The sequence below is a fragment of the Panicum virgatum genome, chromosome 9K, assembly GCF_016808335.1.
Source record: "Panicum virgatum strain AP13 chromosome 9K, P.virgatum_v5, whole genome shotgun sequence".
NCBI classification, from domain to species: domain Eukaryota; kingdom Viridiplantae; phylum Streptophyta; class Magnoliopsida; order Poales; family Poaceae; genus Panicum; species Panicum virgatum.
Genome location: NC_053144.1, coordinates 55,874,188 through 55,900,918, shown reverse-complemented (window position 1 = coordinate 55,900,918; position 26,731 = coordinate 55,874,188). Strand labels below are relative to the sequence as shown.

Genomic DNA, 26,731 nt, shown 5'->3' with positions numbered 1-26,731 from the left:
TCTGCACGTTGAGTAAATCACACCTGCTAAATAACTCTCTTGCGCTTTCGTCCTCGCTTCGCGCAAAAGGTTGCAACCGGAGTTATTCAACTACCCAGGGCCTGATATTTAAGTTGGGCTGGATTTACTTCTACTCTCAGTATGGACTATCCGCCGTGCTACAGTAGCGTGTTGCTACAGTAACCTGGCCCATCTGGCATCCGGCACAGGCCTGTTCTGTTACAATCACCCCCCTTAGAACTCGACGTCCCCGTCGAGTACCAGACCAACCTAAATACCACCAGGATCTCCTCTCTTGGCCACGTCCCATACGTCTAGTGCTAACGGTCCCATGTACCACGTCCCATACAAGTCACTATTCTCTCTTACATCCACTAGTGTAAAATGATGTCTGAAACTCTGAATAGACATGCCCTGGGGAGAGTGCATGGAAAACTAGCTTATTTTCCATTCCAGTTTACGGCCTTGTTAGGTTAAGAGGATGTAGGGAGATGTTGACTTGTAAGTGATTTAATCCCTCGATCCTCTTCAATTCCTACGAAACTGAACAAGGTCTTGTCGGTTACATAGGTACAACAAAAGACTACAAGAGAGTGGGATTTCTTCTAGGTTTGGAACTATTTGCAACAAAAAAAGACTCACGATAAGTACAACTAGATATCGGGAATCAATCAGTGAGTCGTTGGGGTGTGGAATCTATTCCGGTCTTTTGAACCCATTATGAGTCTATTTTGTTGTAATTAATTCTCGACCCGGAATAAATTCCGATCTCTTTACCTAGCATGAATCTTTTGTTGTAACTATAATTCCTGACCTAGAATAAATCCTATGTATCCAAAGTCTATATTGGAATTTGGGATTGGGTGGGAATGGTACCAAGTACTCATTCCGTTCCAAATTATAAGTCATTTCAAGAATCTTGGAAAGTCAAAATTTTTCAAGTTTGATCAAATTTATATGACAAGATAATAATATTTATGATACCAATTAAGTGTCATTAGATTCTTTGTTAGCTATATTTTCATAGTGCACCTATTTGATGTCATAAATCTTTATATTTCTCTCTATAATTCTGATCAAACTTTCAGATGGTTTGACTCTTTAAGATTCTTGGAATGCCTTATAATTTGAAACGGAGGGAGTACCAACCATACTGCCCGGTAGCTGGCATGTTTTGTAATCTCAATTCTATGTAATCTAATGATCATGAATCAAAAAGGAAAAACTGCCAGCAAGTTATTAAATATCATTCTGGAATGCCAAATAAATGCAACTGGAAGTAGTATGATTCTTTAAAAAAATGGTACTTCATAAGGGCATCCCTGTGCCTCAAGGATTCTTTATAGAAAAATTGTGCTCAAAAGTAAATGTGATTCCACACACACCCAAGTGGATCCAATGCTACAATCCTTACTGCATTTACATTGTTTCCATTCCAGAAGTTGCATTTTACACATTAACAACAAATTCAACCACCTAATACAAGTATACAACATATAGCTACCACCTGCAATCGATCGCAACAGAACATGTACGACCCCATGACATCTAAAGATTAATACGGGTCATGTTCCAGTTCAGTAGCAGGGAAAATGAATATAGAAATCAACAAAATCTGAATCCAAGAATTAATAATCGTCATGAAGTTTCTGGATGGCAAATGCTTCTCTCGAGCCATGATCATTGACAAGAACACTCTTCAATTCGTGGCATAGTGATGAGCTTAGCCAGGTAGAGTAGGATTACAGCTTATTCATAGAATCGCACTTCATGAGGGCAAGGCTCCGCAAAAATCATGAGAGGTCAGCTAAATGAGGAAGCTGAAGGTTGTTTTGCCATTGCTGCAACCAGCTATACTCTGGTTATTTGAATGGTGCCTAAACACACATCATTGAAACTTTTCAGCTTGGATTCTATCTGTACCAACCTACCAGGGCGCTTATCGTGTAGCATTCAAATCTCAATATGTTTTACCCTTTCCATTCGCTTTCTTGCAGGCCCAAGGCATTCATGAGGATTAGCATAGAAGTAGTCCTCTTCCTTCGGTTGTCCGGGGATAACCCGCCTTCTGGTGGGTTGGCTCATTCGGCCCATGTGGAGCTCCTTGACAGCAACAGAGAATTCTTCCCAGGACAGCTCCTGGTCTTCAAAAAGATCTATAAGCTCAACTAACTTCTTCCTGTCCAACTGTATGGTTTTATGGAAGCCTGTAAACCTGCATTCGCAGCATAAGCACTTGTCATCTAATCGAGAGGCATTTATGTTGCTAGTTTTATTGCCATGATAGGTGAACTAAACATTATGTGCTTCCTACTAAATCAACCAAGTTGCAATGATAGATGAACTAGATGGAACGTCAGGGAGGAACAAGCAGTTAAATGCTAGGAAAGAGACAGTGTATTCTGACCTGCGGTGCCCTTCTACGACTTTAGCCATGTTTCCATCATTACTGGGGATAAAAACATCACTGGCGACAGAAACAAGATAGTCCAGTGTAGCCATTTGAGTCGAGTGCTTCTGAAAGGGTCGTAACTCATCATCAGATAAAAGCATCTCCTTCCTCACCTACATTTTACAATAGCAAATAAGCATCATTCCAGCATTGCAAACATTTATGGACGTGGAGTTAAGATGAGCTTACGACGTTAGGAAATTCTGTCTTCAATACAGCTAGTCTTTTTTCACCACCATATATTTCACCTGAGGCAATATATATTCGAGTGTCTCTGGGGAAACCGAGAGCTTTAAGTACTAATGTTGTTTCTCGAGGAGTGAGGGGGCACAATCCCTCAAGCCTTTTCTTCTCAGAGTCTATTTCCTTTTCTTTCCACCAGGGATATGCATTCCTGAGGCCCAAACAGCAGATAGCAATGAATACTGAAAACGAAGGCTAGGAGGAAAAAATAAACTAAATATGAAGCAGTAACATAAAAAGTACCTCATTCTTGTCAACTCTTCTGTTTCTTCATCAGAACATCCATGTGTACATCCCGAGAAAGCAAGCATATCCATCTCATATCTTAGATGAAGCACAATAAAAGATCCAGTTCTCCTAAGAATTGAGATCATCTTGTTGCCTAGAGCCTCAATGGATGGTGTAAATCTCAATGCATTATAGTTAACATAGCAGCGAAGTTTCTGTAGCTTCAGAGGAAGGCCATTATTTGCAAGGCGAGAATCTGTCTTGCTAAAACGTACCACCTTGTGTTTTCGTACTAGAGGCAAGATCTGAAAACAAGAACACTTTTCAGTGTGAGAAACAAGAAGCAAAAAAAGTAATTCTATATCTTTGAGAAAGATTACTATCTAACCTGCCTCAAATAGTATTTCTCACTAGACCAGCTGATTGGTTGCATTGACAGAGGAACTTTTTCAATGAACTTCTGAGGGAGTTCTTTGACAATCTTCACTTCATATCTCAATGAATCAATGAAATGATTTACATCAAAAATATCCCCAAAATCACTGAAAAGTGTAACAAAGTTTGCATCAGTATTCTCGCCTTTTTGTGTAATCAGCCAAGAAAGCATAGGACAAAACTGCACACCTAGGATCAGCCCAGAAGGATTGCTTGTCAAGTTCAGGTATCACCATGGTCAGATTCAAGTAGCGTGCTACAGTCACCATGTCACATATCTGCTCAAAATAACATTTTGTGAAGCAAAAGGAAAGCGCAGTTTGAGGTCCATTTGTCGTTGAAGCTCTGATCAGGAAGTGTTAAGATAGAGTGATAGAGTATACTTACCGCTGCTCGCATTTGATTCAGACCACCATTGCATGAAACAAGAAGATAGCCATTACTCTTGTAAAGTCCTACATGCAAAAGGAAATGTTATGTTTCGAGTGAATTATCATTTTGCCAGAATAAGATGACAGACTAATGTCAACAACATGCTATGCAATATCCTCTGATAGACATGAGCAATCTGTATTCTTGAGCACTCAAATTTACTGCAACTACACCTTGATCCAATGGTAAAAACAGAACTGGATGATGATTAGAAATTTCAGAGTGGGAACCAACTCCTAGTTTAAGTAGTCTGTCTTCATGTTAAAATGACAAAAACTTAACAGATTTCGTTGCAAAAGATCAAATTGTGTCAAGGCCTACTACTAATTAATTATTGATAATGAAACCTGGGGTTTCTCATTCTGCTTCCAACTTAAGGACAATGCCCATACTAACAAGACTTTGAATCAAACGAAGAGATGACACAAACATTCGGTTGATGAGAACCGACTGAACCCAAAACATGGTTTCACTCGAAAATACCAAGAGAAAAAATACAATCGCTGTCCAACTACACATCACCACATCCCTAACGAAGAACATTTTTGACTCCTCTTCTAATGATGTCTGCATCACAAACTACGAAACAAATAAAGAATACAAATCACCAAGAACCAAGAGGGAGCAATCAATCGCCAACTCAGTATCCCAGCAATTACGGAATCGCCCAATACCCCAAATGCACGCGAGATTAGTCAAGAACAAGTCAATTTGAGCGGGTTCTTTGAATCGCTACCGGGAAATAATTCGATCCAACTTGCAAATGCTCTGGGACTACCACATTCTGTCTCCCGCCACAGGGGCAGCAAGAAAAGCCTCATCCAGCCAAGAACAGAGCAAGAAGCGGGACCAGATTCTACGAAACCCAACCCCAGGACCCAAGAATCCCCAGATGAAGAGGACGAGAAGCACTCACTCCTAGGAGGCAGAGCCGGGGGCGCCCGGCGCGCGGCCTCGCCGGCCGCAACCACAGCTTCTGCGGCGGCGGAGTTGTTGCGGCCGCCCAGGCAGGACGGGCGCGCGATGGGCAGCGGCGGGCGGGGGATGCCGAGGAAGGTGAAGAGGTGGAGGAGCAGCGTCCAGGCCACGATGCTGGTCGCCACGCGCAGCGCCCACCCGACGGCCGATGCCCCGGCGCCGCCGAGGCGGCGGCGGACCGCGCCCGGCGGCGAGGCCTTCTGCTTGGCCGGGGGGGGGGGGGGGGGGGGGGGGGGCGGGGGCTTGGGCTGGCTGCCTGGTGGCACGACCCCTTTTGTTTCCGCCGGGCTCGCCGCTTGGAGCAAGTCGTGGAGGAGCTGGACGAGCGCAGCAGGAGCGGTCGTTACCGTGTGACGGCGGTTGGTTGGGATTCCGGTCGGTGTTAGGGTGCGTAACCGCAACGTTCGTGGCGTGGGTCCTTCATAATCATCATCATTTTTTTTGTTGAGCATTTGGCTCAAACATCCGGTTTCTTAACGAGAGGTCCCTTCTCCTCGCACGAGAGCGATTCACGCTGCGCTCCTCGCTCGGGAGGGATTCACGCCGGAAAAGTTGCCTCCTGCTCACAGCGCTGGATTCACTCCCCCATCATTAATGACAGCGGACGCGCGGTGGGTGGTGAGGATTTGCGCCGCCATCAAAACCTACATTACACTGTTTGAATTCAGTGTGTCATTTATTACTGTGAATGACAGCGGCAAAGAGGAAAATGCCTTGTGCACTTGATAGAGGCTGCAAGCACCTACTGGCCAGTGGACCTCATTGCTACTGCCCCCACCGTCAGCTGCTATAACCCAAGCAAAATTATTCTGCGATGGAAAAAAAGGAGGACGGTGGATAGGCTGATAGGGTCATGGAGCGCTCCGTCTGTAGCCAGTCCATCCATCGTCATCTCCTATTCGCCTGCGGGCCCCTCACCGGCGTGTTCCGCCCCGTCCGCCCAGGGGAGCACGTCGCCCTGTCCGCTGCCGACCGTCCCCTCCCTCCTCTCTCTGCTGCGCGGCGCCGCGCCGCTCCCGTACAGGCGTGCGCTCCCTCCCTCTCCGTGCTGATGCCGAGGCTGTCTCATCGGAGCAGTGGGCCGAGCCCGTGCCATCCCGTCGGCGCCGACCTGCCCTCGAAACAGCCATACGCCAGTCGCCGAGATAAGTATACCTCCCCTTCCTCCCCTGCCTCTCCCCTCCCTCTACTGCCTTTCCCATCTCGCCCAAGCCCAAACCCTAGCAGCAACTTCGATTTGCTCTGCTCTTCCCTCTGCTTCCTCCGCCTTCCCGCGTCAGAACATAGAGATTTATGAGCTCCGCAACTTTCTTTTGCTTCCGTTCCTCTCTCCTACTCTGTGTTGTTCTGCTTTCTAATTTTCCCTAGCTGGGTTTTCGCCTTGGCCTAATCTGCGAGGTTTCGATGTGCTTTGCTGTAGGTGCCGCGATGTCGTCAGCCGACCTGGGAGGGTAAGGATTACATAGCAACAGCCGGATTGAACCTTTTTAGGGTGGGCTCATCTCATCTTCTTCGATCCTTTTTTTCTCCCCATCGGGATGCTGCAGCCCTTTACTGAGCGTGGTTAGGATGAATTTCCCTTTGTTTTGTTTGCAGGTCCAGGTGAGCAGGGCAAAGAAAAGATGGCCGCTTAATGAATCAGGTCCTTTTTTTCTCCTTCAATGAATTTGTAGTTTCTACTTTTCCTTTCCAGCTTTTTACCCTTGCAGATGCTCTACTTCTTACCTTAGTTGTGTTATGGTGGTTACATATGTTTGAGTCATTTTTAGCTGCTGCCTGCAAAGTAGTTGCTCAGTTCAGAAGTTTATGATTAGGCTATCTTACTTTTATTTCTTCATGTTTTGTGATGTCAGTAGGTTTGGAAAGTTTGCTCTTTAGTAAAAATCATGTTGCTATCTCTAGCACAATTACCTGGATAACCCACCTTAACAAATCAGTAGCTACAATTTGCCGTGGAAGTTCAGCATCACAGATCTGGTATTATAAAGGGGCAATAGCCATGCTTTTACAAAAAGTGAGCAGACTCTGAAATGCAGCTAGGCTACTCTTTATGTTGGGATATGTATGTTTGGTAGGGTTTGATATACTTATTCTGCATTTTGCTTGTTTCTATTTTTTCCCGGTCTTGCAATGTTGCTTCCCATTAACCTGCATAGAACATTTGTTCCTACAATTTAGCATACCTGCCTGAACTGCACTTACATATTGTCTTTATTCCTATTGCAAGGAGAAGAGTTCTGCCTGCTGTTGCCTAAATCTTCGGGTGGCTGCTGCCTTGGCATTGCAAAGGTGAATTCTTGATGCTTACAATAGTAGTGGCCAACTAATCTATTTCTCCGGTTACTGATAGAAAGAGTAATCATCCAATCAGATTGTACAGACTCCTAGAAAACTGATAATGCAATATGGCTGAAAATTTTGCATGTTTTGCCTATGGTTTCATCAAGCCCTTCCTTTAATTCTAAGCATGCCTCTAAGTTGCTAGCAGAACTCTTGCAAGTGACTTCTCTTATTATTTGGGACGAAGCACCAATGACACATCGCCGTTGCTTTGAAGCTTTAGACACAACTATGCGAGACATTCTTTCTGAACATAATCCTATGAATGTAATCCTCCCATTCGGTGGCAAACATATAGTTCTTGGAGGTGATTTTAGACAGATTTTGCCAGTTGTGCGTAAAGGTTCAAGATCCTCCATAATTAATGCATCCATTACAAACTCTAGACTCTGGCAGCATGTTTCTGTTCTCAAACTGCAAACAAATATGCGACTTCTTAATCCCTCTCTAAGAGGGAATGAGCGTGAGGAACTTGAACAATTTAGCAATTGGGTTTTAGACATAGGTGATGGTAATGTACCTGCTCAAAGAAAAGGCGAGGAGCGTGAGGCCTCATGGATTACAATTCCTGATGATTTGCTCATTCATACTGATGGAGATAAAATTATTGCACTTGTGTCCGAAGTTTATCCAAATCTCTTGGTGAATTACAAGAACCCTGAATATTTAGCCTCACGTGCAATTGTCTGTCCAAATAATCAAACTGTTGATGAGATAAATGAGTATATTGTATCAATGCTTCCTGGAGAAAGTGTAGACTACCTAAGCTGTGACACAATTTCAAAATCCTCTGAACACATACCAGATTTTGATATACTCTACCCTACAGAATTCCTAAATTCTATTGATGCAAGCAATTTTCCTTGCCATAAGATTGTGCTAAAAAAGGGTGTTATAGTAATGCTTTTACGCAATATTAATCAAAACATGGGCCTCTGTAATGGTACACGATTACTTGTTCTTGAACTTGGGCAGCGAATACTTAAGTGCATAGTGCTAACTGGTGCTAATATTGGAGACGAGGTTTTGGTACCAAGGATTGCGCTTAATACAACAGATGTAAAGTGGCCTTTTACACTGCAAAGAAGACAATTTCCGGTACGAATATGTTATGCAATGACGATAAATAAAAGTCAAGGACAAACCTTATCAAAGGTTGGCCTTTACCTAAAAAAACCTGTGTTTACCCATGGCCAACTTTATGTTGCTGTCTCAAGATGTACATCTAGAAGTGGCCTTAAAGTCCTAATCGAAAATGATGATGGCTCATGCGGCTCAGAAACTCGAAATGTGGTCTATAAAGAAGTCCTTGATGCTGCTAATGCAGCATCAGCTTAGGGCTTATGGACAATATCTTTTCAAATGTACATACATTTGTTCTGCTCATGTGTTTTAAAATTATTAGCTATTCATTTTCTTTGATTTTTGCGATCTATATCTGTTGACCAGTCCTGCTGCTTATGATATCTTTTGACCTAAGGTGCCCCTCTTCTTAGCCTAATCAACTTTATAAGCTATGGTATATTCTTAACTTCTTTTGAAAATTGAGTTGAACTTGTACCTTTTTACTTTCCTTGCAGATGGGAGATGTGCTGATTCCAAGTCTCATGACCGGTGATTGCAATGATAGCATATGTGTACGTGCTTCTAGGTTTTGGGAATTTTATGATCTGAATGAAGAGACAAAGCTGCTGCACGCTGATCTTGTGCTAATTGATGAAGAGGTGCAGATTATATTTTCTTTATTTGTATTCCTCCAACAATGTGTTCTTTGACTTATCTAATGTAGTTGAGCAACTTTTTATGATAGGGTAACAGCATACATGCGCAGATCTACCCCAATGCATTTCAGCGGTTCAAAACTTTGATAAAAGAAGGCAATGTCTACAATCTTGCTTGTTTTCGGGTCAGGAAATCAAATGACAGGTACAAACCAGTAACAAATGAAAGCATGATCACCTTATCAACGTGGACTACAGTTGAAGAAGTTGTTGAAATTCCACATGCTTTTCCTATGTTCACCTACTCCCTGACTCCAATAGAGCAACTGCCATCTCGTGTGGACTACCCAGAATACTTCACAGGTAATGTTGTATACTCTCGCTGTGTACAGTTTAGATGACCTATATCACTAACTAATATATTTATTAAAATTCAAATCAGATGTCATTGGAATAGTCACAACAATCTCGAATATCATGTCACTAAGAGCAAGAGGAAGACAAAATGATAGTTTGAAGAGGGTTGTCACCATATGCAATGAAAGGTTAGTTTCTGTAATGTGCTAATTTTCTTTTACAATGCACCAGTAACGCTTTAGGTGATATTGTGCAATGCTAATCACTTTTATACTACAACAGTAATGTTTCAGTAGATGTTGTGCTATGGGGTGAGCGCGCCTCTTCTTTCCCAGCTGAACAAATGCAAAAAGAAGGAGAAGCCCACCCACAAGTTGTCATATTTGTTGGTACCCTTGTCAAAAAATACTCATGCATGTTTCTAACCTCAATGCATTTTAATTAAACCTATGAAATTAATACTACTAGAAATACATCCTGAGATATCCACAGTTTTGCACGACTACTGTTATCAATAGGAATTTTATATCATATACCTAAATAACAGCAGAGTTTATTGCTGTCTGTCAAAAAATGTTGTATCATGCCTTTGTTTAGCTAATATTTTGATTAAAAATATCTATGTCTTTATTCTTGCTAGATTTGCAACTTCTTTACGCCTTAGCTTACATGAAGCATGCTTCCATTACCTTATCATACCAGATATCAACCTTAAAGATTATCATAGCAGTCCATATAGTTTCTTTCTCCCTTATTGTGTTTGTAATTATCTTAATTCACAATCTCAAGTGTATATTTTGTGCTGATCTTAGATGCTCTCTTAAATATCGACCAACTTGACATACATTAGATACATCTTTGTTATCTAACTTGGATAGCTTTTTTATCTTATCAGTATCTGGAGCTGTCACCTTAGCAGGCAATTCACCATGCAAGTGGTACATAAATCCAGATGTTCCTGAGGCAAGAGCTCTTCTATCCAGGTAATATATTTTTCTAATTTATCAAACTGCATATGTTGTCCACCCAATTTACTGTAGTCACCTAAATTTATTGTAAACACATCCTTTCTGCTATTCAGCATTGCAAAAACAAATCAGCCAATTAAGTGGGACCAACAAATGACACCAGCTAAAGCTACACCTGCTGTTGAACACAAAAAAGTTTCTAAAATCAAAGATCTTAACCCCTTCAAATACAAGGTAACACTTATCTTAATATTTCTGTTGATTCATTTCATCATTCATACCCAACTATAATATTCTCTATTACTGGAATTTTCTGTTTCTCTTACAGAAAATGGACTTCTTAGTTACTGTGACAATAAGAAAGATTGATAGCTCCTGGTGGTACAACTCTTGCTACAAATGTGCGAGAACTGCTAAACCCTACGGTGACTTATACAAGTGCACCGACAGCACCTGCAATTATATTGGCAAACCAGTCCAGAGGTAAAATCATATCCGTGCCCTTTACCAACTTAATTCTTTCCACATTATCCTCTACTATTATACTACCTCACATGATCTGCCACTGCCACAGGTATAAGCTTAGCATTATTGCTGGAGATGAGACGGGTGACACAAATTTATCATGTTTGGAAGGTGGGTTCAGCGCTTGACAAAGAAAGCTGCTGATACACTTATCGCTGAGAATCCACAGGGTTTCATTCTAAATGAGATCACAAGGCTCTTAGAAAAAGTGTTCAAATTCAATGTCAGCTTCACAGAAAACACAACAAGCTCCGATAAAGTTTGCTTCCAGGTCAATGCAGTAGTTGCAGAAGTAAATGACACAAATGTTCTCACAACAGGGTCTCAGTCATCATCACTTCTGATATCTCAAAGTGCTGGCAGCAGTATGCAGCGCACCCCACAGAAAAGCGCTGCCTTCACTTTAACCTCACAATCTAGGGGGGCAGCCATGCTTCAGGCACCACACCAACAAAAACTATCAACATCCCTGAGTCACAACTTACACCACAGAGTCATGGATACAATGATCAGGTCAAAAAATTTCCTTCATCTTATAGATAGGCTAAACAAATTTCTTAATATTCTGACATTTTGTGACCTTGTCTAACTACTATCTATAATTGCAGATCACTCCAACCAGGGAAACAGATATTGCTTTAGTACCAACAGAGCAAGATACAAGGTCCGTCAATGCTCTTGATATCCTTACTCAAACTGCACTTGCAACGTCAACAAATACACCATAGAAGAATGATGGCACAGTTTTTGCTAAGGTAAACTGTAATATTTTGCTTCATGGTCCTGCTCTATCATATTGCCTACTGCTAATCCAAGAGTTTTAGGATAGAGCTGCTAGGAGTTTAGCCATATCCAACCATATTCCATCTATGCCATATTTTGCTTCATCTTTCTGCTGTATCTTAAAGACTACTGTTAATCCAAAGGACTCCAAGGATGAAGCTGCTAATTCAACAACTAAGATAGAAAAGACTAACACAAGGAAAAGGTCTGAGTTACCAACATAGATTTGTTTTTGCATAACATGTTAAATAATTGCATGTCTAACATGTCCAATTTTTAGGTCCCGCCCCTCACCTAGCAAGAAAATTACTAGAAAATTGTTGCTTGATAAAGACAATGAAGATGAAGATGATGACTGTGTTCATGACACTCCCAAGCCTAGGTATGCTCTTGCTAAAAACCTCAAATGAAACAAATAGATCAGCTACAGATACCTACACACGGCTGTGCCCAATTTATCCATTTGCTACATCACGGTATTATAATTTCTTATCAACGAAAGAATCTTTCTGCACCTAGCCTTGCAAAAACCTTTTTAATTTAGGTGCTCTTACCATGTTTCCATGTTCTCCTACTTATACAGTACATATCACCCATGCTATTTTCTTCATTGGTCTTTGGATATCATACTATCTGTTTTTCTCACATATGATATTTGCTATTTTCTTCATGCCTTATAAAAATTCCCGTTACATCTGTGTAATGTAGCTACTTGTCACTATAAACAACTTCAATTGTTGCTTCATCTCATCTTCAGCTATTTCGTAACTGACGACTGTTCTCGATAACTGCATTTACAGTTCCAGCACCGATGCTTAGAAGGAAGACGCAGATCAGCTCATTTTGTGTTCTCACAGTTGCAGCCATGCCTAGGCCTACATCCGCTGAATTGCTACTACATGCAATATATTCAGCTCTTTTATAACCTAATACGCAGCATTAATTAACTCTCTTTTGGATATTTTAATGGCTGCAAATTATGTTATTTCCTCTTTAATTATTAGCGCTCACTTTTGCTTGGATTAGCATTCTAAGCTACCTACTAAAATGTTTGGTAGCTACTAATGCTGATCCTCAATTGTATGTAATATATATATGGCTTGACAGAACCTATCGGCTGCACATGCCATTCAATCAATAGTACTGTCACCACTGTTAACATATTTATTTGCGTGAGACACCAGCTATGTATTGCCTGTCGTTCAAAGCGTTGCTGTGCTAGACTCCTAATTTTCGAATAGCTAGGTCACAATGTGTATGCTAGTGTGGTTGCTACTATATTTGGTTGCTGTATTTCTATATTTTCATTTGGAATTTTATGTGGTACTTACTCTATATATATAGATCTATTTTATTTAGAATAAGAAACTGATGATAGAGCGCGCAACGCGCGCATCATGTTCTAGTCAGGTTGATTAAAACCTGCCCCCGCTCTCCCCTCCGCGTTTCACGCGAGAAAAGGGACGCGTGGCGCTTCCTGTGAGCTCTGGCAATTTTACATAAAACCCCTCCTATTTTATAACAATTACAACTAAATCCAGCTCGTCACGGTGCTACAGTGATCATGTTCGTTTATTTGTCACATAGACCCTCACAAGAAGAATAAATTCGATAGTACTGCTATCTTTACAACCCCCAGGCGTTTTTCATTCAGCCCCTCCCGCAACAGGGAACCCTAACCCCTCCTCTCCCCGGCTCCACTCTCCTCCCCGCCGCCATCTCCCTCCCTCTCTCTCCCACCTCCCATCTCCTCCCAGGCTCCCCGCCGCCACCTGGCTCCCTCCCCGGCACGCGCTCGGCTCTCCCTCCTCCACCACGCGCTCAGCAGCCCCTCCACCGCACCGCCTCTGCCGCGAGTTGTGGCCTCTCGCACTCGGCACCCCCTCCTCCGCCGCGGCACAGGGCCTCCTCCGCCATGGGTTGAGGCCCCCATGCTCGGCACAACCCCTCGCCACGATGCCGGGGCACGAGCCACATAGTCCATCCACGGCTGCTCCCCTCTGGCTCCGAGTTCATCGGCACCTCCGCACGGATCCTCCATCCCTCCTCCTCCGCCACCCTCCCCGCCGGTGCTCCTCCTCGCCGCCGCAGCCGACCGCCGCCGCGGAATCCGGATCAGGCGCGGGGCGTGACTCAGAGGGAGGGGCCGCGGGCCGACCAGGGCGCCCGGTGGAGACCCTCCCTCCCCCTCTCTCTCTCTCTCTCTCCGCCTCCTCCTGCTCTCGTCCGTCGCCTGGCACCCAAAGGGCACCAAAGGTTGCTGCTTGTAGAGGAGGCAGTAGCCGGAGGTGCAGACGGTTGGTGATGGCTGCGGCGGCGGGCATCATGACGCTTGGCGCCCTTCGATCTCGACGGCACCCTCACGCACTACAAGTTATCATGGTGAGCTTGACCGATCCAACGCCGGCCGCACTGGGTAGGATGGCAAGAGCCAGGCACCTGCCTCTTGCCGGAAGGAGATAAGGTCGAAGGGTCAGCTAGGGCCAAGAAGCTGAAGAAGAGATGAGCCTGCCCCAGCGTGTACGTTTCAAATCACCTCCGTGACATGGTTGATGCACAAGATCTGTTCAACGAATTGCCTACAAGGTATATTTATATTTTTTTTTGCTTATGGATTTTCCTTTGCTGAATCAGTGGCAAGGTAGAGCATCTCATTTACCATCGAGGTACCTAAAGATGACTAGCATCTCATTTGTAAGTGCATGGTTTAAGTCATACGTTTCCAGTGCATGTGTGTTCATTTACCCGTTTGATTTTGTAGGCTAATTTAGATTGGTGTATTAAGTTCCTTGAAACATTGTGGTGCTATAAATTAGCTGGCCAGGCCATCCTTCTAGCTTTTCTCTCCGTTTTTCCTCATTCAGAAAATAATCTGGTCACTTCACATCAATGGCCAGCATCTGATTGCAGCATGTGTGAGGGAAATATATCACTGTAATGAAATAATGGTTGCAAATTCTTGTTGGTTCACGTACAACTGTGCACATATGTTCAAGCTTTACTCTATCCAGTAGAATGAGCAGTGGTTGTTTGTGCAAAGTTTAGGCATCTTCTGTTACTCACTTGATCTCACTTTATAATGTGTCTATTTCAATCAGTAGATGCATGAAGGAAAGTAATATTTGGGAAAAATTCCTCACATGCCATTGGTTAAACCCTAAATCCCTTATATTTCTTGTGAACTGGTAGGCAAAATGTGCTGAACTCAAGGATACTGATATCATTTGCCTTTTGTTGTGTAGGTATCATGCCAACAGAATGCTTAGCTTTTACCCACCAGGTGAGTTTTCTTTAGGATATGGTTTGTTTTTAGTGAACAGTTTTTTTAGAAAAAAAATGTCCCCTGCTGGATGCTGGCTTAATAGTATTTTTCTGGTGCTCCCATAGGGTTAGTGTTCTTCAAGCCTGCATTTTAGATGCATGTTCTTGTTAGTATGCTAAAAAATTTCATTTTCAACTATCGAAACGCAAACAACCAATTTATACCATGTCGCACCTCTTTATAGCTTGAATGTTGAGGAGTGTTCTACTTCTATCACACCACGAACTGTTCAGAAGATGGCAGATGCACTGCATGAAGGGTTGGTCCTTTCACATCTCTCATTAGGTATTTCTTTTGCACGACACTTATGATTTGTGTTTAACTAAAACTATTGGCAATGTTCATGTGCAAATGCTCACAAATTCCACACTCTCGACAGGAAAGATCAATCTGATATGTGGCAATGCAATGCTAACCTTCTATCCAAACTTGCCTATCTGACAAGGTTAGCATAAGTTTTCTCCATATTTATTGATAGATACCAACATGTAGCGAAATAATAGATCAATTATAACATTAAGTCCTACAGGTTTTTAGAACTAACTGACTGGTATAAAACTGAATAAGTTAACGGTTGATAAGTTGTGCCTGCTTGCACAATCCTTGCGCTTATCTGGACTTCTGCTAGGTGGAACTTCCATTGGACTGCTAAATTTTCTGCCCATCTTTTTTTTAAAATTTTTTTGAAGGCTTTGCTTGCCATTTACGGTTAATATTTGCAGGCTGTGCGCAAAAATTTTATCTTATTTGTGCTACTCTTATGCATGTTGGGACAATTAGCCTTACTGACGCATTATTTTGTATATCTCGAGATTTGCTGAGGCTGGAGTTGTCTAACTGTGGCCTTACAGCACCTGATTTTGCACAAATCTGTATAAATCTCTCTCGTATCAATACTCTTGACTTAAACTTTGGAGGAAATTCAATTAAACTGGAAATTTAATTCCTACTTAGATGTTCTGGTAATATGTATTACCATATTTCGGGAGCCATAATCCGCTGTGTTGTGTTGTACAATGCAGGGATGTGATGCTGTTCAGGCAATGCTTGTGAATCTTCCATGCAGTATTAGATCACTCACACTGGACAGATGCAACCTTGGGCTTGCTGGAATTGTTTGTATTATTCAGGCACTATCAGGTGATGAACAGCTACACTGAAACAATAGAAAAAAGGTCTCTTTGAAGCTAATAATCTTCTTTGCTTTCAGGAAATGACCAACTGGAGGGGCTGCGCTTGGCCGAGAACACAAACTCGGCACTAGAGAGAATAATTCAGTACGAAGGCATGCAGGAAGTATCAACAACCAATGAACAAAAACAATGTAGCAACCCAGAAACAAGCAATGCTATAGTCCTAGGAAATACTCTGCATATAGTTTGTCAATTCTTATTACTCTATTGTTATTTGCATTTGATTGTTCAAACTGTAGGGCGCGCATCGCGCGCCGAATGTTCTAGTAAGACAAGAACACACTATTATTTCTTTTCTAAAAAAAAGGAGAAGGATGAACCCGCATTGCCACTTCTGCTATTGCAAATGTTTCTAGTCTTGAATTTGAGTCACCCCCTCCATTTCATATGAGTTTGGGTCGAGGGACTAATGATGTAGTGTATAAAAAACAAGGTACCTTCTAAGTTCTACCTCAAACAAAAGGCATGATATGATGTTATTATAGGATGTAAGTTGAGCTTCAGTATTTTAGGAATGACCAAGTATCTAGTGATTGAGAATTCATGTCAAAGTCGAGCGATTTTTAAGATAAAACCAAAATCCAACATATTTTATCCACAATTATCTATTCCTTGAACTCTCACTCTGTTCTGCTGGCTGTGGCTGGTTTGTTGTGAAAGAAAATTACTGCTTGTGGCTGATGCTGATTTGATGTGAGAGAAAAAAATTATAGATTGGCAGCCAACAGAAGCCTGCCCTCGTCCAATTAAAAATCATGTCATTTTGTTTTTTTTTTCTAATCCTCGTGTCATGATCATCTGTCAGCTAGCGCTACCTGCGAGGCTACGACGCTAATGAAGCCCACTAATCTTTCTGTCACCCACTATCCACTAATCTCCACAAAAGAACTTAAGCGTGCGTGTGAAATCTGCAGCCAATGGAACAGAGATTAACTATGATCGGAAGGGCTATACTAGTACGGCCAGGACAGGTAGACAGTAAACTTGCATATTAGGCCGTCAGCCGAATCTTGAGGATCAAATCTCAAATTTGAATTAGGATTTGTGGATTTGAATGCAAATTGAGCTACCGATTCTTTGAAATTCTTTTGTTTCCCCTCTAACACTAGTAGGATGCACGTGCGACACGCACGTGTTAGAAAAAATGATCAGACTAAATTTTAGTTGTCACAAGTTTTTTTTATTGAATCCGCCACTTCTGCAATTTTATCGACATCATGCCGTGCTCCTATCAACTGCATGTTCTCGTCCCCATCAACTTTCCAAATTTGCTTGAATATCAAAATTTGAAGCACGTGTGATTGGTGCCTATCTTTTATCAAAATTGGAATAGTTTGACAATAAAAATGCGTTCCTGTATTTTAGTCTTCTAATATTCTCATATAGTATAATAGAATACTAAGAATGTTCACAACACATACAATTCTAAAAAGTTTTCTGCTATCTGACACATACAACAACAACATAGTCTTTTTCCCAAGCAAGTTGGAGTAGACTAGAGATGAAACCCGAAAGAAATAAGTTTAAGGTTCAGGCACATTGATAGCTATTCTCCAAGCGCTCCTATCCAAAGCTATCTCTTTAGAGATATTCCAATCCTTAAGGTCTCTCTTGACCGACTCATCCCACGTCAGTTTAGGTCTACCTCTACCCCTCTTTACATTATCGACCCGCTCAAGAACCCCATTACGCACCGGCACCTCAGGAGGCCTTCGTTGGACATGTCCAAACCATCTCAGCCGATGCTGGGTAAGTTTCTCCTCAATTGGTGCCACCCCGACCCTATCCCGAATAACTTCGTTCCGGGCTCTATCCCTCCTTGTGTGCCCGCAAAACCACCGCAACATCCGCATCTCTGCTACACTCAGTTGCTGGACATGTCGCTTTTTTTAGGCCAACATTCAGCACCGTATAACATCGCCGGACGAATTACTGTCCTATAGAATTTGCCTTTTAGGTTTTGTGGCACCCTCTTGTCACATCGATAAAGAAATTTAAAGTTTCAAACTATCGAATCATAAAAAACTTTTATTAACATACCAATGCAAGTACGTGGTTACCTGAAGCCGTTTCATTGGAAGGAAGCACGTCCAACCTCGGTGATGCAAACGTGTCAGCTTCACCTACATGTAACAAAGGTGACAAAATTATTAAGTAAATAAATTTAGTAAAGAGATTATGCATATTCAAATTAAGTTGTAGCATAACTATTGCCAGCATTAGCAACGAGCGTACGGGGGCACTTTTGCCATTTTTTAAAAATGCGTAAGCCTCCTTTCTCTTTGCATTTATTTATACTTTCTGCTCATCAGTTAACTTTGCATAGCAATCTCTGGCCTTTTGACGTTTCGTTTCCAGCATAGCAAGAACTGTAAATTGAGTAAAGAAATTATGCGTATACAAATTAAATTTTAGCATAATTATTACCAGCATCCGCAATGAGCGTCGGCATCTCTGGCGCACGGCTAGCACTTTTTTTCATCGAATAAGCCTCCCTTCTCTTTGCATTCCTTTGTGCTTTCTGTTCATCAGTTAACTTTGCATACCAATCTCTTGCCTTTTGACGTTTTGTTTCCAACACAGCAAGAACCACGTTCGCTACGGCCGCCGTCTTGATTGGTGATATCACGTAGGGGTTCTCGATGGTCCATACTAATCTAAAAATCCATACGAAGAGATGAAATTGAGGATGAAAGACACACGATTGAAAAGATGAAACAAATATATAGCAGGAAAGACGCATCATTGTTTTCTGGAAAGATGCATATGGATTAGACAGTTCCTCATGGACCACATAATTGAACTGCCACTACTTGAATCCCGTCATTTTTACACCTGTGATTTTCAGGGAATTTTTATTGCATAACTGAACTCGATCCAACACCTATACAGAGATTTTGGAATTAAATTGTTAAAAAAATAAGAACACGCTTGGGACTAATAAGCATCAGCTCGAACTGCCACGCTTGAATCCTGTCATTTTTACACCTATGATTTTCTGGGAATTTTTACTGCATAACTGAACTCGATCCAACACCTATACAGAGATTTTGGAACAAAATTATTAAAAAATAAGAACATGCTTGAGACTAATAAGCATCAGCTCGGGCTTGTCCAGCAATAATGGCTGGCGGCACTCTGTGCCAACAACGCCGGTGATGTAGGTTATGATATGGTCCGAGCTATAGGGTAATAGACAGAGGAGGTTGCCGGGATTCCATTTTGGGGCCGTTTAGTTACCAAAAATTTTCACCTCCCCTTTAAACACATGTATAAGCACTAAATGTAATTAAATAACAAAACTAATTACACAGTTTGGATGTACACGACGAGACGAATCTTTCAAGCCTAATTAGTGCATGATTAGTCATAAGTGCTACAGTAACCCACATGTGCTAATGATGCGGTCAAAGGACTCAAAAGATTTGTCTCGTGGTTTCCAAGTGAGTTCTGAAATTAGTTTTTTTAATTAGTGTCCGAAAAATCTTCCCGACATCTGATCAAACTATTGACGGGACATCAAAAAATTTTCAAGTTTGGAACTAAACAGCCCTTTTACTGCTTACCCGTTTCCCAAAGTTTGGCTGCAGGCGAGGTTTGACGTTAGGGTTTCACTCCACGGCTCGGAAGGCGGCAGCTCCCGCGTGGCCGCAGTGCGGGCACCGGCGCGCAGCCCGAGCGCGACGAGCGGCCGCTAGCAGTAGCGCCACAGGAGGGCGGGTCCGGCGTCGGGCCGCATCGAACCGCAGTCCGGCCGGCGCCTGCGTCCGGAACCCTCGTCGTCCCGCAGTCCGCCGCCGCCGTCCAGCAGCGTTCGCGGCCACGAAGACCAGGGCACCGTCTAATTAGCTTGCGGAGGGGAGACCAGGGCACCGTCTAATTAGCTTGCGGAGGGGTGTAGGACGTGGGATGGAAGGATCGTGCAGGCTTCCGTGATGAACGAGGACCTGGGATGGAAGGATCGTGCGGGATTCCGTGATGAACGCCGTGGTGAAGGCTCTTCCGTGATGAACGCTAAACTTCAAATCGTCGAGGGTGCAGCGGGCGGGTAGGGAGCCGCGCGGTGACAAAAAAAAAATCGTCTTGGCGGAACCATTTTGGAACAGCAGTTTTCGTCGGTCTGCCGTGCTGCAGGTGGCCCCATGGTCTGGCAAGTGGGGTTGCTGTGAGAGTAAAGAATAATTTACTTAGGTACTTCCACCGTTTTAAAATATATGTCGTTTTGATTTTTGTAAATTTATATATTTTGTTATATATTTAGACATATGTTATATCTAGATTTTGGAACGGAAGGAGTACATGCTAATTTCAATTTTTTGGTTTATAGATTCGGCGGTTACGCATTTGCTGTCGGCTTGAAGCTACTGGTCCGTCCCGGACGGCGGGACCCGACAAAGCCACCGCCTCTCCCTCCCGCCCCGTCCGACGAGCAGCAGCGAGATGCCTAGATCTCGCGCGGGATGGCCACGCCGCCGCTGACCCTCCTCGCCGTCGTCCTCCACTTCTGCGCCGCCGCGGCCGCCGTCGAGGCGCTGGTCTTCGACGTGCCGTCGGGAAGCTCCAAGTGCCTGACCGAGGAGCTCCGCCGCGGCGCGCACTCCCGCGCCTCGTACCCCGTGGCGGGGGGTCCACGTCGGCGGCCGACCCGAGGATCTCGGCGCGCGTGACGGGGCCGCGCGGCGAGGAGCTCCACCTGGCGGAGGCCGCCGAGGGCGGGGAGCTCAGGTTCCAGGCGGCGGAGGACGGCGAGCACACCGTCTGCTTCTGGACGCCCCGCTACGAGCGCGGCGCCGTTGTCCCCGTCGACGTGCGGTGGGACACCACCGGTGCCCGCGCCCGGGGTACCCCGCCGGCCTCGCGGACGGCCGCATTGCTGTATGTTCCCTAGTCCCCATCATTCATCCCTTAGCGTCATGCTCCGTATGGAAGTTTCGAATTAGCTGTTCTTTGCCTGTTTTGGTTTTACGAGCTTAAGGAACTGAGTATTACTAGTTGAATGCCCGTGTGTTGCTGTGGGAGGAACAAGTTCCCTCTGAATATGAATGGGCATGGAGCCATACATAGCCCGTAGCGATCATACAATATTTGAAAGACAAGAATAAATAGCCACCTTGACTAAACATGCTTGTCACAAAGAAATGAAAAACATAACAAAGCCAGGTGGGAGCAGGGTTTTTTTTTCTCCAACCGGACACCCCAAACCGGAGCACTCCGGTTCCGGTAAACCGAACCGGTTTGACCGGTAGAAACCAGTCAAATTCAAATTTGAATTCAAAAAACTCAGTTCAACCGGTTCGTACCGGTATACGGACCGGTTAGACCGGTTTACCGGTCGATTTGACCGGTTTATCGGCCGGTTTGACCGGTTTGAATTCAAACCCAAATTTAAAATCGCATGTGTAACCGGTTTGGACCGGTATACCGGCCGGTTAGACCGGTTTACCGGCCAGTTTGACCGGTTTATCAAGTGGGCCTTAATGGGCCGTCTCATTTTTTTCCTTTTCTTTTTTGTTTTAACTTTAAATGCCCGAAAAGTATGTTAAACGAACGAATTTTTGAGAAAATTTGATACCATTAGATTCGTCGCACCTTGAAGTATTTTTAGAAATTTTTTTGGGAATTTTTCATTTTTTTGAATTCAAATTTGAATTTTGAATTTGGGCCGGTTTGGTACCGACCCAAACCGGAACCGGACCGGACCGGTTTGACCGTTAACCGGTCAAACCGGACCGGTTCCCACCGGTAAGGGGAACCCTGGGTGGGAGTGGGACTACCAAAACTTGACCTGTTTACCCATAAATTTGTCTAGTTATTTACATAATTATTAATCTCTCTTTTATTGAAAAAATATTACTATTTTATTTTGCCCTCGCACCGGCAACATCATCAAAGTCGCCGTGGCCCCTCATGCCTCCCTGATGACACAAAATGAATATTTCTCACTTCAACACATTCGAGCAAAGCTCTTGCTCCTACATGCACAAACGGATGAGGATCCTCAAAATCTGACAATAATATTCCAATCATATATAATTCAGACAAATGCTTGAATAAAGCAACATGACTAATAGAGTGAGTAATCCACCTGGAGGAGGAAATGTTGGTTTCATCTGGGGTCCAACTGATTGGCACATCCAAATATACTTTAACTTTTGCATATACGTAATTCATATTCCTAAAACACACAAATTTGAGAAAGGGAAATATCCTATAAGATTTTGCATATGGCATGTGCACCTGCAAGGAAGATCCTTCTAGCCGACAAATGCAAAGAAAGAAAAAAAATGCATCATGGAAGTTAACGGCCACAAATCACAATGACCTGAAAACCAGGGGTCAGTACTCTATTGTCCCTTCCACTAAAGTCCCATGATTGGTGAGAACTGAGGAGTATGCTTTGATCCTTCAGGACCAAATCTTGTTGACACCTTCTCTTTAGGAAATGTTCAGTGATTTACTCTCAAATTAAGTGTTGGATGCCTTTGAATTTGACATGAAGCTCCACCACTGACTGTGTGAACACTGGATGGAAGAGCAAGAGCCAAATGCCACATGAATGGTAAGTACAATAATGCTCAGACGATGATCGATGATAAATTTATGTGAAACATGACTTGATAAAGATAAAGATTAGCTTTCACATTTCAAGAAGATCGTCTTACCGTTGAAGAATGTGAATCAGCTCCTTCACTTCTCCTTCATCCACCACTGAGCGAATGAGGTTTTAGTCACAGGTGTCCGGATATGCTGACCTGCCATCCAGAGCAGTCTGAACTCTGAACCAGACTTCTTCGCTGATTGATGAGGAATGCAGGATCAGTTGTTCAACTATCTTCCTGTCTTGAGCACATAAAGCTCAATAACTTGTCCCGAAAAATATGTCTGTGCTGCCTACCGTTGTCCAGCTAGCATCTACCATGCAGTAGAAGCCAAAACCAAAAATTTATACTTAGCTGGAACTCTTCTCCAAATGAAATATATTTATGCACGGATACATGTCGACCCAATGTCTAGCAGGATAGTAAAAAAGATCAATTGAATAGTTGAAAGAGTACACAATTATTATTAAGCAAGCTGCAACATTCTGCACTGCCTAGAAGTCAATATAAGCAGAGTATGTGTACGTTTAGAAACAAGCTCAGTTAGATTGGTACTTACATCTTGTCCTCAGGTTGCAGTAGATTACACAGCGCTGATACTAAATCCATCACAAATTCGGAGCAACCCGCCGAGCCCTTATTGCAAGGTATTGGAGGACCAAATTACTTCTCTTTTAAAATTAATGCTTTTGTTGCTTCCATGATGTCTACATAAATTACCTAGTCACCGGTGTTTGTAATATAGGAGATGCACTAACCGAAAGTTGAATAAAAAATGTTTCTACAACAAACTATGGTATATGCATAATAATTGTCAATTTAGCCCCAGATCACATCAAAATCTCTACTACTTTGCATACTATTCTACCAAATTAGAGTATTAGCATACTACAAAATACGATAAAACTGTTTGACCAAAAATCCATCAGAACTATGGTTTTGAAATACTGCATTGCGGCCATCCCCATGAGCAGAAATACCTTTGGAAAAAATTACCCCTATTTTGGCTCCCATTAGATGACAGAAATTGTTTTGGCTCAATATAGATCATGTGTATTTTCTTCCTCATGCCATGTCCCTGCTGTGACCAACCTGAATACTTGATTGCCACCTAGTTCTGCATCCTTACTGGCAGCCATGGCTTCGTGGGTGCCTGCACAGACAACCCAGCCATAGCTTCTACACGTTAACAATACTCCCACGTGCCCTGCAACAACTCCGTGAGATCAGCAAAGGGGTGGACGAACCTCAACGTCGCTGGTGAGGGGTCGTCGATATCGTAGGTGTAGAAGAAGGTGACCCCATGAGGATTAAGTTGAAGGTACCTCCTTGATGGCGCTTGCGGCTGGATCGGCGATGATGTAGATAGGCCGTGAGGCTGGAAACGGCGCATCCGTCAGCACCTCCGTGGATCCTGCTGAATGGAGCCGACGGCAGGAATAGGAACCATGGGGACGGGAGTACGAGCGGGGGGATGTGGGGATGGCAGAGCATCAGGCCACCACCTCCGCGGATCCATCCTCCTGAACTGACGCCCCGGACCCGTGCATCGATGATGGGGGGTGGCTTTGGCTGGGCGGGCGGCGCAGGGTCGAAGGGGAGGGAGGCATCCGGCCGAGCAGAGGCAGGGGCGCGTGGAGGGCGGCGGGAGAGAGCGCTCGAGCTGGCCGCCGGGCGAAGGGCAGGGAGGCGTCCTGCCCTGGCAGCGCGGCGGTGTCGCGCCGTCGAGCGTGCGGGCGCCGGTCGAAGGGAAGGGAGGCGTCCTACCCCGGCAGCGGCGGCGCGTCGTTGAGCACGCCGACGGTAAGGGAGGCACCGGCCGAGCCGAGCGCGTGGATCCGCAGGAGGTGGAGGCGAGGCGAGGCGAGCGTGCAGCGGCCGGGTCGGGTCGCGCCGTCGAGCGCGCGAGCAGGCGGAGGAGGCGCGTGGGGCGAGTGCCGCGACGCCGAGCTGGAGGAGGAGGAGGGGCGCGCGGGTCGGCGGAGCGCGGCTGCCGGAGCGGCTAGGAGGTACTGAGCTGGCGATGGAGGGGCGCGTGGACCGGCGGAGGAGGGGCGCCGGGGTCGGCAGAGCAAGGGCGGGCATGCGAGAAGGAACCGTCGAGAGGCGTGGGGGCGGACCGCGGACGGGGACGGGACACGTGTTTTGGAGCGAGCGGTGGGCAGAACCACGGGGAGGCAGAACCACGGGAGAGGTTGACTCACTTGGTTCTTTTTAGGTAGTAGTAGATAGGGGGCGTTTAGTTCCAAAAACAAAAAATTTTGGGTGTCACATCAGTGTTTGACCAGATGTCGGGAGGGTTTTTCGAACACTAATTAAAAAACTAATTTCAGAATTCATTTGGAAACCGCAAGACGAATCTTTTGAGGCCTTTGACCGCATCATTAGCACATGTGGGTTACTGTAGCACTTATGGCTAATTATGCCCTAATTAGGCTCAAAAGATTCGTCTCGTCGTGTACATCCAAACTGTGTAATTAGTTTTGTTATTTAATTACATTTAATGCTTCATACATGTGTTCAAAGGGGAGGTGAAAATTTTTGGGTGAAAATTTTTGCGAACTAAACGGGCTCATAGATTCTTGTTTCTAAAATTAGCATAAAGGAAGCTTTAGTTTGATCATCAGCTTGTAAGTTTACTGCATGTTATAACAAGCATTACAGGGATATTAACATGCACATTATCTTCAATAACATAATTATAAGATTCCTAAATTACAAGCTAGTAGTATGTTTTCTGCATCCTAATAAGAAAAGCTGTAAGCTATGTTCACATCCTATCTCAAGGTGAATTACAATCTCGTTGATCACTTGGTGGTATAGTGGGGCAACCAAATGCACACTCTGTGCAGATCGGTGGTCAGCAGAGTTCTTCAGTCATTGGAAATTGTTTTGATCACTTCCAAAAAATGAGTGTGTGTTCATTCCATTACAAGTTAATTTAATTAATTCAAGAAAATGGTTTTTTTATCATGCTAAAGGAGGAACAAGTATTTGTCTTCTGAATTCTCCCTACCAATCAATCTGAGAGCAGTCTTGTAATGTCTGTCCCTGTTACTTTCCAGTCCATTGCGGAAGAGTTGAAGAAATTGGAGGATTCTGCTCGACTCATACAGGAAGAGATGATTTCTCTGCGCCAGAGGTGATCTTTTGATGCCTATTAATCGAAGTTTCTTTCTCGCCAACCCGAGTTCTCACTGCGGATTTCGGGTGCTCCCTGATCTTTCATCCATTTCTGCCAGTGAGCGCGAGATGCAGAGACTCAACGAGGACACGGGCACAAGAATACATTCGTTTACCCTGGTGTCGCTGGCCATGTGCGTTGGTGTCGCAGGATTGCAGCTGCGGCAACTGAAGACTTTCTTCCAGAAACAGCATATACTGTAGAAGTTAGAACAGGTCCTGTACACAATCTTTTCCCCCATATTCACAAGGTTGCATTGAATGGATCGTTCACTCACATCTCTTTAAGAAGGTGACAGTTATTCGATGCGCACCGATTTACTGATTCAGATGAGAATTTCGCTCCTAGAACGGGGATGCCGGAACCTTTGTTTTGTTATACACGTACAAGAGAGCAATGGCTGTGTTTGGTTAGGGGTGAAAAAGTTTTGATGGAAACTTTTTGCAATTTTGACCACTAATTAGAGGTATTAAATTAAGTCTAATTACAAAAACATCTCCACAACTATGGCACTGTAGCAATTTTGTACCTAATGGGGCTTTTGCCCGCATGATTTTGACGATGATTAGAGCATGGTCACTGTAGCATTATTGTATCTAATCATGTATTAATTAGGCTCATTAGATTCGGCTCGCAAAGTTGCATCCATCTCTAAAAAAGGTTTGCAAATAGGCTACATTTAGTACTACATGCATACAAGATTCTCTTTTTGCGAAATTTTTACTGTTACAACCAAACATGGCCATTTATCGAACTTATTAGCAACTTTTCAGTGCAATGCCTGCAGCGCAAGCTATTTCTGAACTTTTCCATGCGACAGATCAATAATAACTGGAAGTTAACAAATTAAAATTTACCTAGTAGACAGCAATAGATAGAATACAAAATACCAAACCCTGGCTACAGCTAAAAGAAATTGCACCCAATGCAAATAGAGTACAACATGAAATTCTACATTTCAACATCTGCAA

General features: G+C 43.7%; 4 protein-coding genes, 2 long non-coding RNA genes and 1 pseudogene across 14 annotated transcripts; 6 read left to right on the top strand and 1 right to left on the bottom strand.

Moving 5' to 3' along the window:
• Positions 1–1,304: 1,304 nt before the first annotated feature.
• Positions 1,305–24,676, bottom strand: LOC120652493 (rhamnogalacturonan I rhamnosyltransferase 4-like). 3 transcript variants are annotated; one of them, XM_039930341.1, is made up of 10 exons: positions 23,824–24,676; positions 22,640–23,729; positions 22,063–22,499; positions 3,746–3,813; positions 3,548–3,636; positions 3,312–3,465; positions 2,939–3,228; positions 2,642–2,846; positions 2,408–2,565; positions 1,305–2,215 (listed from the first exon to the last, which is right to left on the bottom strand). In XM_039930341.1, the coding sequence occupies exons 3-10, from the start codon at positions 22,133–22,135 to the stop codon at positions 1,954–1,956; spliced, it is 1,299 nt and encodes a 432-aa protein (XP_039786275.1). In that variant the 5' UTR covers positions 22,136–22,499; positions 22,640–23,729; positions 23,824–24,676; the 3' UTR covers positions 1,305–1,953. The 3 variants fall into 3 exon arrangements, with proteins under 3 accessions (XP_039786275.1, XP_039786277.1, XP_039786276.1); XM_039930343.1 differs by lacking the exon at positions 22,063–22,499 and having other exon boundaries at positions 23,824–24,674; XM_039930342.1 differs by lacking the exons at positions 22,063–22,499; positions 22,640–23,729; positions 23,824–24,676 and adding an exon at positions 21,832–21,850.
• Positions 6,165–7,064, top strand: LOC120652500. Its single transcript, XR_005666584.1, has 3 exons — positions 6,165–6,260; positions 6,365–6,410; positions 7,002–7,064. It is a non-coding gene; the product is annotated as an uncharacterized LOC120652500 (long non-coding RNA).
• LOC120652494 (ATP-dependent DNA helicase PIF1-like) lies at positions 7,411–9,522 on the top strand. 4 transcript variants are annotated; one of them, XM_039930348.1, is made up of 5 exons: positions 7,411–8,832; positions 8,927–9,034; positions 9,151–9,192; positions 9,272–9,374; positions 9,469–9,522. In XM_039930348.1, exon 1 carries the CDS (start codon positions 7,535–7,537, stop codon positions 8,444–8,446), a length of 912 nt encoding a protein of 303 aa, XP_039786282.1. In that variant the 5' UTR covers positions 7,411–7,534; the 3' UTR covers positions 8,447–8,832; positions 8,927–9,034; positions 9,151–9,192; positions 9,272–9,374; positions 9,469–9,522. The 4 variants fall into 4 exon arrangements, with proteins under 4 accessions (XP_039786282.1, XP_039786280.1, XP_039786281.1 ...); XM_039930346.1 differs by having other exon boundaries at positions 8,919–9,034; XM_039930347.1 differs by having other exon boundaries at positions 8,927–9,192.
• On the top strand, positions 10,271–10,887 carry LOC120652497. Its single transcript, XM_039930350.1, has 3 exons — positions 10,271–10,388; positions 10,483–10,637; positions 10,729–10,887. Exons 1-3 carry the CDS (start codon positions 10,308–10,310, stop codon positions 10,805–10,807), a joined length of 315 nt encoding a protein of 104 aa, XP_039786284.1. The 5' UTR covers positions 10,271–10,307; the 3' UTR covers positions 10,808–10,887.
• On the top strand, positions 11,106–12,623 carry LOC120652499. Its single transcript, XR_005666583.1, has 5 exons — positions 11,106–11,192; positions 11,288–11,434; positions 11,588–11,667; positions 11,743–11,844; positions 12,263–12,623. It is a non-coding gene; the product is annotated as an uncharacterized LOC120652499 (long non-coding RNA).
• On the top strand, positions 13,041–16,383 carry LOC120652495. Of its 4 annotated transcripts, none has more exons than XR_005666581.1 (6): positions 13,049–14,048; positions 14,705–14,742; positions 14,969–15,069; positions 15,169–15,229; positions 15,807–15,924; positions 15,995–16,317. XR_005666581.1 is itself a non-coding variant. In XM_039930349.1 (4 exons), the coding sequence occupies exons 1-4, from the start codon at positions 14,015–14,017 to the stop codon at positions 16,366–16,368; spliced, it is 564 nt and encodes a 187-aa protein (XP_039786283.1). In that variant the 5' UTR covers positions 13,041–14,014; the 3' UTR covers positions 16,369–16,383. The 4 variants fall into 4 exon arrangements, 1 of the variants encoding a protein (XP_039786283.1); XR_005666580.1 differs by having other exon boundaries at positions 13,084–14,048; positions 15,164–15,229; XR_005666582.1 differs by lacking the exon at positions 15,169–15,229.
• On the top strand, positions 20,323–25,959 carry LOC120652496 (annotated as a pseudogene).
• Positions 25,960–26,731: the final 772 nt, after the last annotated feature.

Coding starts and splice junctions, on each gene's coding strand:
- LOC120652494 (XM_039930348.1), top strand. CDS start 7,535: ATGCGACTTCTTAATCCCTCTCTAAGAGGGAATGAGCGTGAGGAACTT.
- LOC120652497 (XM_039930350.1), top strand. CDS start 10,308: ATGACACCAGCTAAAGCTACACCTGCTGTTGAACACAAAAAAGTTTCT. Junction 10,389..10,482: donor TTAACCCCTTCAAATACAAG/GTAACACTTATC, acceptor TTTCTCTTACAG/AAAATGGACTTCTTAGTTAC. Junction 10,638..10,728: donor ATTGGCAAACCAGTCCAGAG/GTAAAATCATAT, acceptor CCACTGCCACAG/GTATAAGCTTAGCATTATTG.
- LOC120652495 (XM_039930349.1), top strand. CDS start 14,015: ATGCACAAGATCTGTTCAACGAATTGCCTACAAG. Junction 14,049..14,704: donor TTCAACGAATTGCCTACAAG/GTATATTTATAT, acceptor TTTGTTGTGTAG/GTATCATGCCAACAGAATGC. Junction 15,925..15,994: donor TATTATTCAGGCACTATCAG/GTGATGAACAGC, acceptor CTTTGCTTTCAG/GAAATGACCAACTGGAGGGG.
- LOC120652493 (XM_039930341.1), bottom strand. CDS start 22,135: ATGCAAAAGTTAAAGTATATTTGGATGTGCCAATCAGTTGGACCCCAG. Junction 3,466..3,547: donor TCCTTCTGGGCTGATCCTAG/GTGTGCAGTTTT, acceptor TACACTTTTCAG/TGATTTTGGGGATATTTTTG. Junction 2,566..2,641: donor AGACAGAATTTCCTAACGTC/GTAAGCTCATCT, acceptor TGTAAAATGTAG/GTGAGGAAGGAGATGCTTTT.